Raw genomic sequence first — 13,824 nt, forward strand, 5'->3', positions numbered from 1 at the left:
GCCACTAGGCCATACTCCCAGCCCAGTTTTGTTTTTTTTTTAACTTGTTGCAAGACAAATAAACTCAAACCATCCAAATGTTGCATTCTCTCATGTAAGAGCATTGGAAAGAAAGTGACTTCTTACAGTTAACAATGCCAGGAACGAGATTTGAGATACTGAGGCTCCTAAGTAATCAGCGGAGTCAGGAGGAATCTGTAAAGTGAGGAGAACGTGGGCTTGAGTGATTCCTTTTCTTTTGTTCATGAACTTATCCTACTTAAGATAAATCCATGCCCCGTAAGTGGTCTTGCTGTCATTCTACTGGATTCTCACTGTGTAGCAAGTAAAAGCTGATTTCTGACCATGACCATGTCTTCTTTGTTTCCAAAGGTGTCATAGTAAACTGTCAATCTGGCAGGTGGACAGGTGAGGTCCTTTGTAAACTGAATCAGCAAACTATTTATTAGTTGTACCTGGCAGAACCCACTAAAGCCATAGGTGAGTTTATCCAAAGACCATCATTCTTCCTACCTACACCAATACCTTATATACACCTTCACCTATACCTGCACCTGTACCTACACTTTCACCTAAACCTTCATCTACACTCTCACCTCCACCTTCACCATCACCCAAATCTTTACCTTCACCGACCCCTACATCTTCACCTATAACTACAGCCTACATCTTCCTCTTTTTATCTGGGCTCCTTTCGCAAAGAACCCTGGGATGATATTGTTTTTGTGCTCTCACATCCTCTCTTGACCTAATCATCCTATCCATTATTCAAGACAAAGACAAAATTCTTCATTCTTTCCTGCCAGGGCTAACTTCAAACCATGATCCTCAGATCCTGACCTTTGGAGTAGCTAGGAATACAGGCATGAATCCCTGGCTCCTGGTTGCTTCATTCTCGAAGCCCTCCTTATTTAGAAATTCTGTTCCCCTATCCTTCCCTTTGTCAGATGCACTGGGCATATTTCCAACTCTACTTGTTAAGAAGTGCCTGGGAAGATATTAAGAAAAACTCCCCACCCCGCTGATTTCACTTGAAAGTCAGGGTGGAACATCTTTTAGTAGGTCTTTCAATCCTTCTGGTTAGTCTGATTAGGTCTATTAGTCCTTCTGGAGATTATTTTTCAAATCTTTTCTTTTGTTCCCTCAATTTCCTGTTAGGCTGTGTTAACCTTGCAACTATCACCTGTGTCCTATTAAATCCAATAAGCCTCTTTTTAGTTAGCATTTTTCAGGTTCTCTTAGCAGTATTTGATGGCACAGTAACTCCCTTTTAAAAATATTCTCTCTTATTTTGTAGTCCTAGGATTTTGAACTTAAGGCTTTGCACTTGCTAGGCAAAACTCTATCAAATCTCTATTGGGTAAGTCATTCTTCCAGGTTTTTCTTCTTTGGTTATTTTTTGAGGTAAAGTATGCTTTTTCTTTTACTATGAACTTCCTATTCATATTTTTCAACATAGCTTGGCTAATAAGCATTTACCACCACATTCAACTTTTTCCATTGAGATTGGGAGCTCATGAACTGTAGTTTGAATAAATTATTTATTGCCTTCGGGAATACTCCTATAAACAGTTAAGTATTTAAAAGAGTTTCCAAGAGAAGATGCTAGGACACAGAAGTATGCCATTTTTTCTTGTATCTCCCTAATTCCTTTTGAACTGATTAATTGACTCCTAAACCGCTAAACTTTGGAGTTGAGGTCAAATGCTTGGCCCAGTGTCATTGCTATTTATATTATAATTATACTCTCTAGGTTGTAGTATCCAGTTCTATGGATTTTTAAGACCACCAATGACTCCTGAATCTCAAAGATTTGCTGTAGCTTCATTCTTCCCCACATGTTTGCACTTTGAATATAGCTCTAACTTGCTGCTTGGCATATGTCTTCATGTGTCTGTTAGGATTCTTAAACTTAATATGTTCAAAGCTTAACAGAAGAAGCAATCTCTTTGTCTATCAGTAGAGAACTATAAAATGCTACTACTACTTGGATTTGCTTTTCATGAATGAAGAGTGGGCTTCTGTACCATGAGATCAGTTGTCTTGCTTATAATAAGAGAATTCCTTTTCTGAAAGCAGACTTAATGTTTTGCACATTTAGATGGAGTCTACCCATATGCTTTGCAATCAATATTTTGCAACGTTTGCAATATTCTAAGCTTTCTCCAATGGCCACACACGTTTGCTGATGTGAGGATAGGACTAAAATTACTTACCTCAGAATAAATGAATAATGAGCCAGTCAAGGTGAAGGATGGAATTAATATGGTGCAGAAAAATAGTGCAAGAAACCGGTATTCATTTAAATCATTGGCAACTATCAAGAAATTGGTGACCTAAAATAAAAGCACAGCATAGTGACGTTAAGCATATTAACCATCTTTAATAATTGCCTTTCTCTCTGAGCAGCAATGTGATGTTTGCTATCTGCATCTTTGAAGCCTGAGTTCATTGAGTTTTCTGGCTGTGGGCTATCATTTTCAATGGGTATTACAGAGAGAAGAGTTTGTGGGAGAAAGGAGTAGAAAGAGAGAGACCAGAAAGAGATCTATAATGAATTCATAGATGATAGGAGAAGCAGTAAAGATGGAGCACTCCAGATTTGAGACATTGGAGGACAAAGGACACACAGGTGAACTGAACACAGAAAGAGGCTAACACAGAGAAAACAAGGATGACTCCATATTTTCTGTAGCTGAGTTAATTCTGTACTACATACATAATCCCTTAGGAGACAAGGAAGAATAAGGTTGAGAAAATAGTTACACTTCAGCTATGGAACCATTAAAGTCCTTTTTAAATATTCAAGTGATAAAGTAACTCTTAGAAGTAGGAGTCTCTAGCTCAGGGGAATTTAGCTCTGGCGATGGGGTTGAGAGTCATCCATTATGGATGGTATATACTTACACCTACTCTATATTTTATATGTGTCTATGATTGTCATAGGCAATTAGAATTTTGGAGAGAAATATTAACTTACCATCCTGCTTAGCACAAAGTTAAAATACAGTCTCTTAGGTTTGTTCAAAAATGGTTTATAAATAAAATAATAGGCACCATCTGAATACTTACAATGAAGAAGATAACTGACCAAAGGCTACTGTTTTTTTTGATATTGCGAAAAATGAACGAGATCACATATGTCAAGAAAATGAGAGACAATGCATATCCAATATTGCAAAGGACCTGGAAATACAAATACCTAGGTTATATAATATAAATAGGACTTAGGAAAGCATTTATACTTAGCTCTCAACTTTCCACAACTGTAGTACAAATAATTTGAAATTCTATGGTTTAGGATTAGTAATATTATTCTATTCATGAAAAAAAGTCTAGTGAAACAACCTTAAAACCGAAAGACTTAAAACCGAAAGACTTAAAGACTTATTAATCTTTACAACCTACCTGAATTAAAAGGTTTTGAAGGATAACTATAATCTCCTCTGGATTAAATACATAGTCCATTATTTGCATTAGAAGGAGAATCAGGAAGTACAGGGGCAAATCCACCAGGGCTTGTCCGAACCAGTAAGCAGAAGGGAAGAGGCCAGAAATCCATAGCTGGGAATGAACTTTTTTCTGATAAAGGAGCAGAACAATGAAGAGAAGGCAAGAAAAGTTGAGACATGGGAGACCCTATATAATCACAAATCAGTTTTGTGGTATCTCTTGAACAATTATTATTCTAGTTTGATAAATGGAAGTGCTACACCCCAGCAGTATTAATACTGCAGATTGAGACCCACAAAATGTCCCATCTCTCCCTCCAGGTATTTGGTCAGAAGTTAAACATTGTTAAACACTGTTTAAAAATATTCATGTTAGGGGCTGGGGATATGGCCTAGTGGCAAGAGTGCTTGCCTTGTATACATGAGGCCCTGGGTTTGATTCCCCAGCACCACATATACAGAAAACGGCCAGAAGTGGCGCTGTGGCTCAAGTGGCAGAGTGCTAGCCTTGAGCAAAAAGAAGCCAGGGACAGTGCTCAGGCCCTGAGTTCAAGGCCCAGGACTGGCCAAATTATATATATATATATTCATGTTAATAACTTCCCTTTACTGTAAGCATTCATATAGTCAATCATCAAAGATAATTTAAGAGAAGAACATATGAAAATTAATTCAAGCCCATCAAAGACTTTTCCTGAACATTCAGAAGGTTCAGTATCACTAAGTATCAGGTAACAATGTTGAAGGCAGGAAGATAGAATAAAGTTCTTTAATAGGCACTAGACATACTATAGAGAGACAGAAAGTGTCTGTCACACACTTCTTGAATTTTATATAAAAGTGAGGTGTAGGCAGGTACCAAAAAATTAAAAAAAAAAAAAAAGAAATAGTGCATCAAATAAAGCCAGAGACTAGGCACAGCACCACCATCTGGGCACATCCTGTATGCCATCGTCTTGAAGTTTCAGTTAACCATAGAGGACCAGCTTCTTGGTACATGGTCAAGACTTCCCAGAAGTAGGGCCACAAAGGGATTTTTCCCACCTCTAGATGTCAGCCAGAGGTCCCATCTACATCTCCTATGCCTATGGCTTTCTGCACACACCTTCTCTCAATATCCCTTCTTGGCTCTTTAGCAGACTTTTTCGGGTAATCATTTCCCTTTCCCCAGTTATTGTAAAAGCTTTCCTATTTCATAGATTTCTTCACAGTTATGTACATACCCTTAGCATCCTTGAAGCCTATCCGTAAAAGTGCCAGAGACCCAAAGTTCAGTGTACTCAGCTGCCTTGTCCAGTTGTCTGCCCTCCTAGTGTACTATTGCTTTCCCTTTGCTTTGCTTTCATAAACCCATGTGTTCATGTCTGTATTCCTTCAGCAAGACTAAGAACCTGCCGTTCATCTCCACTGACAAGAACATTACAAACCTGAAGCTTAACAGGACAATCTTTTATCAATAGTAAAAGTGCCATGGTGAATTGGTTAATGCGTTACAACTGAGTTAACTTCCCCACAAGGAAAAATGGAAACCATCACTAAGAAAGTAGATAGAATTGCGAGTGGCAAAGGTCTATGAATAAGACCCTCAGTGATGCACAGTTAAAAAAGCTGTCATTCCTGGTTAGTTGGTGGCATTTCCTGAAACACCCACTTGTTTAGGGAAATACAACCTTCACCAATTGACAAGCCGTTTGACAAGCTATTTGTAGGAAGCACATAAACGAGATGGTTTGCAGAAGAGTGGTCTGATTGATGACATGATCATTCTTACTTTGAAGTCACCGATGCTGCTCATCGCAATGTAAGGAGGGAGGCAGGATGCCACGGTGCTGGAGAAGAAGAGGTTGCTCAGGATGGTGTCGAACAGGTATCTGTGCTCGTAGTACATATACTCCTGAAATTATGCAGAACACGCTGAGCAGCTGCCAGTGGGGCACCTGGGTCATCTGTACTCTCCTAATCAGCCAGGCGTATGAGTTGCACAAACCATTGTCATGTTTGCACCTGCTTACCCACATTCATGTCTGTCTCTGTGTTGCAGTAAGTGGGATGTTTGAACATGTGTCCCCACTTAGGAAGAGGCAAGCTCAACCCCACGAACTGGCTAAGGCCCCATACTTCATACCTATGGAACAGCACGTACGTTTTGCTCTCTGACTTTGTGATTATGACATTACATCCAAGTGATTACTACACACATCAAGGTGATAGAAACTAGAGGTTGTGAACCATCAATCCAAGTGCAATTTTACTATTCTTAGAAATTAGTGCCCCAAACAGTTTGATTCAATGTTTATGAAGACTCATTCCCCTGGTTCAGCATAATGCAGAGAGAGCAAATTAAAATACTTTCCAAGACCCAGTAGATGGAAGTCAACAAGTAACAGCCTTTAGAAAACAGCAATGATGACTCAGGGTGAGGAAGATAATGTTATACTTACACCGAATGATGTACTTCTCTCGGTTTGAATGTGTTTTGAAGAATTAAAAACTCCAAGGAGCCCATTGCTGATAATATCCATGAGAACGGGAAAGCAACTTAGTCTTTTGGTATTACATGCTATTGAGAATCTGCGATCCTAAAATAAAATGAATATTTCTAAGATCTCAGAAAAAAATGCAAAATTGAATAAATGAACATGGTAAAAATCATTAAACATTGATACTAGACCAATACTAAAACTTAACTAATTACTGAGAATGAATCACAACTTAATTAATCAATTAATTAATCAGTTAATACCCACACTACCTACATTATTGAATGAATTCATGGTATACTTAAATGAATCCAGGTCTTCAGTTTTTATCCACCATAGCATTGGCCATGCAGTTATTAATGCCTAAAATCTCACAAAGAAAAATATCTCAAATGATTTTGGCATGCTACAAACTGAATAATAATGCAACTTCACTTGGACATAGACTTGTTTCCAAATGTGGTTCATTTGTTTTGTAAAAAAAGAATATATGGACACTTGAAAAACAAGAGATAGCAGGTGATTTTAACGAATGCCTAAGTTTGCACAAATACCAACCTTGCATCTAAAATCTCTTGTAAAATGGTATATAGTACAATATAAGTGTCACATACATGTCACTATTTCTCATTACTCAGAGTTACAAAATAATCACATGCATAATTATCTCTTCCTCAAATAAAAAAAATAATTATATTGCCCACAGTACAGAAAAGCAATATAGTGGATTTTTAAAATCACAAGTAAATCAAGTATATTGCATCTCACTTAAATATTTTTTCATTTCTTTATTGTTAAGGTGCTGTACAGAGGGTTTACAGTTTCATATGTAAGGCAGTGTGTACATTTCTTTTGCAACTTGTATTATTTAAAATAGAGTTTGTTGAAAACATGTGCCATTTAAAAATTGTATCCTTCTGGGTATATGGGAATGAACTCAAGATCCATCAGAGGCTAGGTTTATTGAGGTAATTTCTTTTTTCCTTTCTTTCTTTTTTTTTTTTTTTCAGGAGGCTGGGGAGATAAGACTGGGCATTGCTATGTAGCTAGACTGAATTTCCAATCTTCTTTTCTCAGAAGTAGTTTCTCATTTTCTTGTTGGCTTGGAAAAATTAACTCTGAAAATATCCAAAATGGTTGTTTATGATTCCTAACCAAGGCGATTTACCCATGAAATTTAATTGTCTCATCTTTTTCTGTTTGTTTATCATTGGGATCTCGAACTTTTTATCTTGTTTAAGCACAAGATATGAGCAAGCAGGACAGAAATAACTACAGCAAACTACGGCAGAATGAACACCAAGTCTATTTGGGCCAGTTGTTTTCAGTTCCAAATGAGAATAAGATTTAAATCTATATTGGAATGGAATCCAACTGATAAGATTTAAGTAATTCCTATAGAGCAGGAAGCTCTAGGAAAATGATTATAGTGCAGATTCCCTAAAGAAAGTGAGAAATACCTCATTTCTGTCAAATTGACCTTGGGTATAGGCTGATTTGAATGACTCAACTTTAATAGACCATCTTTGAGTCCAACTTACCTGATCACTCCCTGACACAATGATAGCACCGTTGTATGATGGTTCATCTGTGCCGTTTCTAGTTCCAAAGGCATCTACTTCTACAGCTATGTTCTGCTGTCTCAGTGAACGTATGAAGTCATCAATGCTTGACCCTACCAAGAAGTTAAAGATCAAATGGAGCAAAAACGGACCACAAAAGCCAAGTACTAGACAACAAACTACTAAACTACTAAACTACCAGGTGAATACAGTCACAATACTCAATGTATATGTGTAAAAAAGGAACCAGTTAACTTGAGATGGGTGAGATTGGGACAGATAGCAAATATGGGGAGTGACTTTGATCAAAATGTATTATATTCAAAAACTGACATGTTGAATTGAAACCCTTACATATGCTGATTTAAAGACAGCATTAAAATAATAATAATTTTAAATCATAAAACATAAAAGTGAAATTTTAAAAAATTCACAAGAAAGTGAAATGACATCACTCAAAGTATTCTATAATATGAGTTGTTGACAGATTTTCTTAAAATTGGAATTGTAGCAATGGTACTAAAGTACATTTTGATATGGGTATAATGAAGTTTTCTTATCTTGAGCCTCAAGTTTACTTATAATTTCTATTAGTGAAAAAATGCTAATTACTGGGCTGGGGATGTGACTCAATGGAACACTTGCCTAGCATGGGCAAAGCCCTAGGTTTGATCTCAGCCCCACAAACCAACAAATATGGATGACTAATCTAAGTATGGGTTACTAATCAACAGCAATATTAATCTATTAATCTGTCATCATATAATCTTTTTGCGCCAGTTCGGGGACTTGGGCTCAGTACGCGGGCACTGTGTCTAAGCTTCTATGTTCAAGACTAGCACTCTACCACTGGAGTCATAGCTTTATTTCTTTTTGGTTGCTAATTGGAGATGATTTTTTTTTTTTTGCCAGTCCTGGGCCTTGGACTCAGGGCCTGAGCACTGTGCCTGGATTCTTTTTGCTCAAGGTAGCACTCTGCCACTTGAGCCACAGCGCCACTTCTGGCCATTTTCTATATATATGTGGTGCTGGGCAATCGAACCCAGGGCTTCATGTATATGAAGCAAGCACTCTTGCCACTAGGCCATATTCCCAGCCCTGGAGATGATTTTTGTAGACTTTCGTGCTTGGGCTGGCTTTGAACCACAATCCTCAGATCTTAGCCTCCTGAGTAGCTAGGATCACAGGCATGAGCCACTGGCACTTGGCTGATACACACAACACACACACACACAACACACACACACAATTTTTTTTTACAGGCCCATCAATACAGACACAAACAAAATGATACAGGAAGACCTCATCAGGCAATGATTTCTTTTCCCAAATCCACTTCAGTTGCTTGTGCAGTCATCTTAGGGTTGAAGTCAACTTCAAAATGAGTTTCTAAAACAAATTTCTTAATCTTGTACATTTCAGTTTTAAATTAATTTTCTATCTGGCCTCCTGTTTTCTAAAACGCCAGAATGTTTTTCTTTTCCTCACGTTTCATTTTTTCTGGGGAATCTCCTAACAAGAACACTTAAAATCCCCTTGCTTACCTGTTTTGTTAATGACCAGGAGGTTGGTAAGAGGGTCCTCAGGCTGTTGTCCTGGTGAAAGGAAGTACATATTTGGAGACAGTCCCCAGGAATTGTTTTTTTTATATGACTCATGGAATAGATGATCCAAAAGTTCAGGGATAAAGCTAATCCCCAAAAGCACTAAGCTATATGGAGGGAAATATACAAGAAAAATCAATTTATAGCCACTTATAGCTTATTAGAGGGAAATAGATAATGACATAATAAAGTAAGTTATAAGCACTAAGTCAACATTTGAATTATGATTTTTCTTCTTTCTAAACGAGGTAGTTCCTATGTACTTACCTTTGCTCTTTTTTTCTTTCTGTTTACTCCTTTGGATACTTCATTCTGGCCTCTGGTGCCTCCTAATTGCCATTCTCAAGTATCCCTGTCTCTCTCTTTCTGTCTCTCTCTCTCTCGTTCCCTTGCTTTCTCTGTCTCTCTCTAGTGCCAACTTCTTCTCTCGACTTCACATCTTCCTTTAGCTGCACTATGCCAATGTTGCATGTCACCAACACCCAGACCCTCCACACCCTCAACCTTTTCCCATGATCCCAAATGATCTCTTTCATTTTCCCATTTTCTCCTGCATTACCTACTTCCAAACACTATTCTACCATTGCCCGATGAACGTGCCTGACATTCTGCTATTGTTTTATCAGCCACTTGTTCAAAATGAAAAATCTATTCTTGGGGACTATCGTGTGTGTGTGTGTGTGTGTGTGTGTGTGTGTGAAATGCTGTGGATAGCAGGTCCTCACACATTCTAGGCAAGTGCTCTACCACTGAGCTACACTCCAGATTTTCGCTATGATGTAGTTTAGTAAATATTTTTACTTTTGCCGCACACTCTGTCTGGTGATGGCCTGAGGTTAGTAATAGACTTCTTTAGATTCCTCTGATCTTCTCCTGTTTAGTACCACTCCTTCTGCCTGATCGTCCATCTCCCTTTCCCACCTTAGCTCAGTGAAGTTGCATTCTCCTTCACCAAGCTCAAATTCTGCCTAAGCTCTTTCTTTGCTGTCTCTCCTTTCACTTAAGCACTTCCTACCCCATGCCTACTGTAGGTTGCATATCTCTATTATACCTTACAAAAACCCCCAATGTTTATATGTTTTTATTATAAGCCCCCATGAGCAATGAGCAAATGTTTTTCGTGTTATTGTTTCAACGGCCAGACACAGTTCCTGGGATTTCTTTCACCAGGTGCTTGCCTGCGTGTTATCCCCCCACATTTACCAGGGAATGCGGAAGCCCGTGGGCACTCACATGGCCAGCAGCCTTTTCTTTTCATGCTTCAGCTTGAGGAAGCGAACTTTGGCCATGGCACAGAGCTGCTGCCCCCAGAGCGCCATGCCGCTCACGATGTTTCCTGTTTCGCTGAGGGAAGATAAAGCCTGTTCCAGCGCCACCGAATTCTCCGTGTCTTTTCTCCCATCGCTTTGCAACTGTCCCCAAATTCCAAGATCTAAAAACACGAGAGCATTCGTTAATAAGGTGTTGTTTTACAGTATCATTTTAGATGCATCGTATTTAGCTTTTCTGGGAGCAAAGGTTCCAGGCTTAACATTATGGTCAAACATGCAAGTAACCTAATTTGTGGTATGAGAGTAACTACTGAGGAAATGGGAGAGAAGCAAAATAATAAATTATACAGTGAAAGGAAATCATGTATTTTCTGGAAAAAAATATTCTCTTCGATTCTACAAAACTTATTCTTGAGAAATCAATGGAAATCAATTTATAACAAAAGCTAGTTCTAAACTGTGTTGCAATAAACGTGGGCATAATGGTGCTCTTGTTACTTCCATCATGCAAACGCTGGGTAAATACCGACCTTCAGAGCAATATCTGAATCCTGGAAGTACTGAAAAAAATCCCTTAGAATGCCACCATAAAGGCAATCATCTATGTAAATCCTACTTTTCTTTTTCTCTTTAGCATTTATATTCAGGTAGCACAGTATTGCATATTCATTGTCTGCATCCTGAAAACTAGGAAATTACATTCCTGTGTTCAACAAGTACCTTCCCTCTCTGTTGTAGACTTTCCTATGATGAGCACCAGCAAAAGCTATAACGTCATTATTGGAAGCATTTTACCTGATTCATCAACAGTTGATTCCCTTTCTAATTTCAGGAACACCTCATTCAAAGTAGTCATGGACACACCATAATCATCAATGCCTTGATTAGAGCACCTGTCAAGGTCCCTGTAAAGATCTAAAGGTAACCACAGAAATAGATCAACAGAAAGTACCCTAATTAAATGTATAATAATTACATTTTTATAAGACATAATCTTGGTGATGGGCCAAATGTAGTTTTTTTGTTTTTTTTGCCAGTCCTGGGCCTTGAACTCAGGGCCTGAGCACTGTCCCTGGCTTCCTTTTGCTCAAGGCTAGCACTCTGCCACTTGAGCCACAGCGCCACTTCTGGCTGATTTCCATATATGTGGTACTGGGGAATTGAACCCAGGGCTTCGTGTATATGAGGCAAGCTCTCTTGCCACTAGGCCATAATCCCAGCCCGCAAATGTAGTTTTATTAGAGACAAGACACTTATGTCTAAAATACATCGATGAGGTGCATTAGCTTTTAGGTCTTTCTGTGTATCAGAGTCTAATGTAAACATTTATTTTAGAAATGGATGTGGTCTATAATCCCAGCTACTTGATAGGTAGAGAGAGGAAAATTGGAAGTCCAAGGCCAGCTCCAAGATCATATCTTGAAAATAACATATAAAACCAGAGGGTTTGGAGTATAGCAGAATGCTTCCCTAGCATGGTAGGTTCAATCTCCAGTACTAATATATATAAATATATTATAATATAATATATAACAATATATTATATTTTATATATTATATATACACACATATATTGTATGTAATATATATGGAAGTGTTTAATACTTCTCAACTCTAAAGATTATTTCCCATAAAATAAAGATTCATACTTTCATGTTAAAATTATGATAAAGAAATAAAGGAACAAGTACTTGTAGATATAAATAATTGCCACAGAATATTTCCCAGTTTGAAAAAAAAATCTCTGTATAAGAAGAAGGTGTGTACTGTGTAACTTGTGCATGAATTCTGAACAAATTCTCCATTTGATCTCTCGTTCTCTATATTAGTTTTGGATCTATGTGTCTATGTATCCTATCTATCTATCTATCTATCTGTTTTGGATCATGGTATGAAATTATACAAATGCCCTTATTTGGGATTCACAAGTCCTTTCCTAATGAATTCTTAAATCTACTCAAGTTGTATCTTTTTCATTCTTTTGTGAAATTATTCATCCTCTCTGAAATGTGTTTAATGAGCAATCAGGTAAAATCTCATGCCCTAACCACTCTTTCATTCATTCCTCAAACAAATTTCCCTAATAACCCTAATTTTAACTTTATTCTATCCTTCACCTCATAAAGATACATGCTTTAATGTGAACACATTATCATTTATTAATTACTCATAAGTGACTATGGGACCATCATAGGAGCTGATATTAGAAGTGACCCTGGGTTGGGAATATAGAATAGTTCATATTGCCATGTGCTTAGCAAGTATGAGAACTAGCCATCATTTTCGTGGGCACCACCATTATCTCAGTTCATTCTATGGTCTCTAGTATGTTACCTGGAAATTTGTTTGTCCTTTCAAAAGGCAAAATATAGACAAGTTTTTCTCCATTTTGGGCTGTTAACTTGGCATCTGGGATGTGTTGCTTAACGAGTGTTGTTATGCTCTCTGGATCACACATTTCATTCAGATGCAAACTAACATTGAGAAGAATAAGATAAAGTTATTATTATCCCACATTGCCTTTACAAACAGCCTCCTGATGATATAGTATATATTTGCCACTCAATATCTATGAGACTCAATATCTGTGATACCAGCATATTATACACACACTAATACAGTTCCCACACTTTAAACACATGGCAGAGAAAGGATTAAAAGGGAAGAGTTAGATACTCAGGGAAAATTAACCAATCAGATCTTGGCTGTGGTAAAGTGGAGAGATATGTCCAATCATGTCAATGTTTATTAGAAAACTCAACCTCAGAAGTTGTCTGAGTTCTGGAAACATAGTAAAACAAAAATAGAACTAATTTATATAGTTGTAAAGGATATGGTTATAATACCATACTAATGCAAGTCCTAGAACTGAGGCAATTTGATGATCATCTCTGAGTAACACTTTTACTGAGGCAATTTGATGATCATCTCTGAGTATCACTTTTCTCATCTGAAAGATAAAATAATACCCAGTTCTCAAAAGAACTTCTAAAGACAGAATAAAATAGTACATATGAGGTAGCCCATGGTCTTCCACAAAGTAAACGCTCAGGACTTGTTATGTAATTTTACTGAGAAATTTATTCAAGTGAAAGCTGTTATCTTTTGAAAAAACCATATCAAGTTCCCGATGAAGTTGTTGTATTTAGGCAACATCCTTATTAGTCATATCTACTAAAGTAAGCTGAGGTGACAGAAAGATATGAACATCATAACTGGCTGATGACTCAAACCCAAAAATCTACTCTATGCTTATAAGGCTGGAGAAAGGTTAAAACATAGGGAGTGTTCCATATGTAAATGTCACAGTAAGTCCCTAAAACATAGCCAATATGTCATAAGTGGTAGACATTACTTAACAATGGTAATGATGATTATTGCACAAAGAGGAGGAGGCAGAAAAGGATGGTGGAGAAAATGAAGTCAGGGAGAATAAAGGGTATTTTTATTTTCTA

General features: G+C 37.5%; 1 protein-coding gene across 1 annotated transcript in view; it reads right to left on the minus strand.

Moving 5' to 3' along the window:
• Abca9 (ATP binding cassette subfamily A member 9) overlaps positions 1-13,824 on the minus strand; it is a 46,454-nt gene that overhangs the window by 14,061 nt on the left and 18,569 nt on the right. The window contains exons 17-27 of the mRNA XM_048365179.1: positions 12,704-12,843; positions 11,165-11,284; positions 10,332-10,530; positions 9,039-9,205; positions 7,474-7,607; positions 5,894-6,031; positions 5,224-5,346; positions 3,409-3,582; positions 3,073-3,186; positions 2,217-2,336; positions 127-195 (exon numbers count right to left, since the gene is read on the minus strand). Of these exons, the coding sequence (XP_048221136.1) occupies positions 127-195; positions 2,217-2,336; positions 3,073-3,186; positions 3,409-3,582; positions 5,224-5,346; positions 5,894-6,031; positions 7,474-7,607; positions 9,039-9,205; positions 10,332-10,530; positions 11,165-11,284; positions 12,704-12,843 (1,498 nt within the window). The remainder of the gene's footprint in view (positions 1-126; positions 196-2,216; positions 2,337-3,072; positions 3,187-3,408; positions 3,583-5,223; positions 5,347-5,893; positions 6,032-7,473; positions 7,608-9,038; positions 9,206-10,331; positions 10,531-11,164; positions 11,285-12,703; positions 12,844-13,824) is intronic.

This window comes from Perognathus longimembris, chromosome 17 (genome assembly GCF_023159225.1).
Source record: "Perognathus longimembris pacificus isolate PPM17 chromosome 17, ASM2315922v1, whole genome shotgun sequence".
NCBI lineage: Eukaryota > Metazoa > Chordata > Mammalia > Rodentia > Heteromyidae > Perognathus > Perognathus longimembris.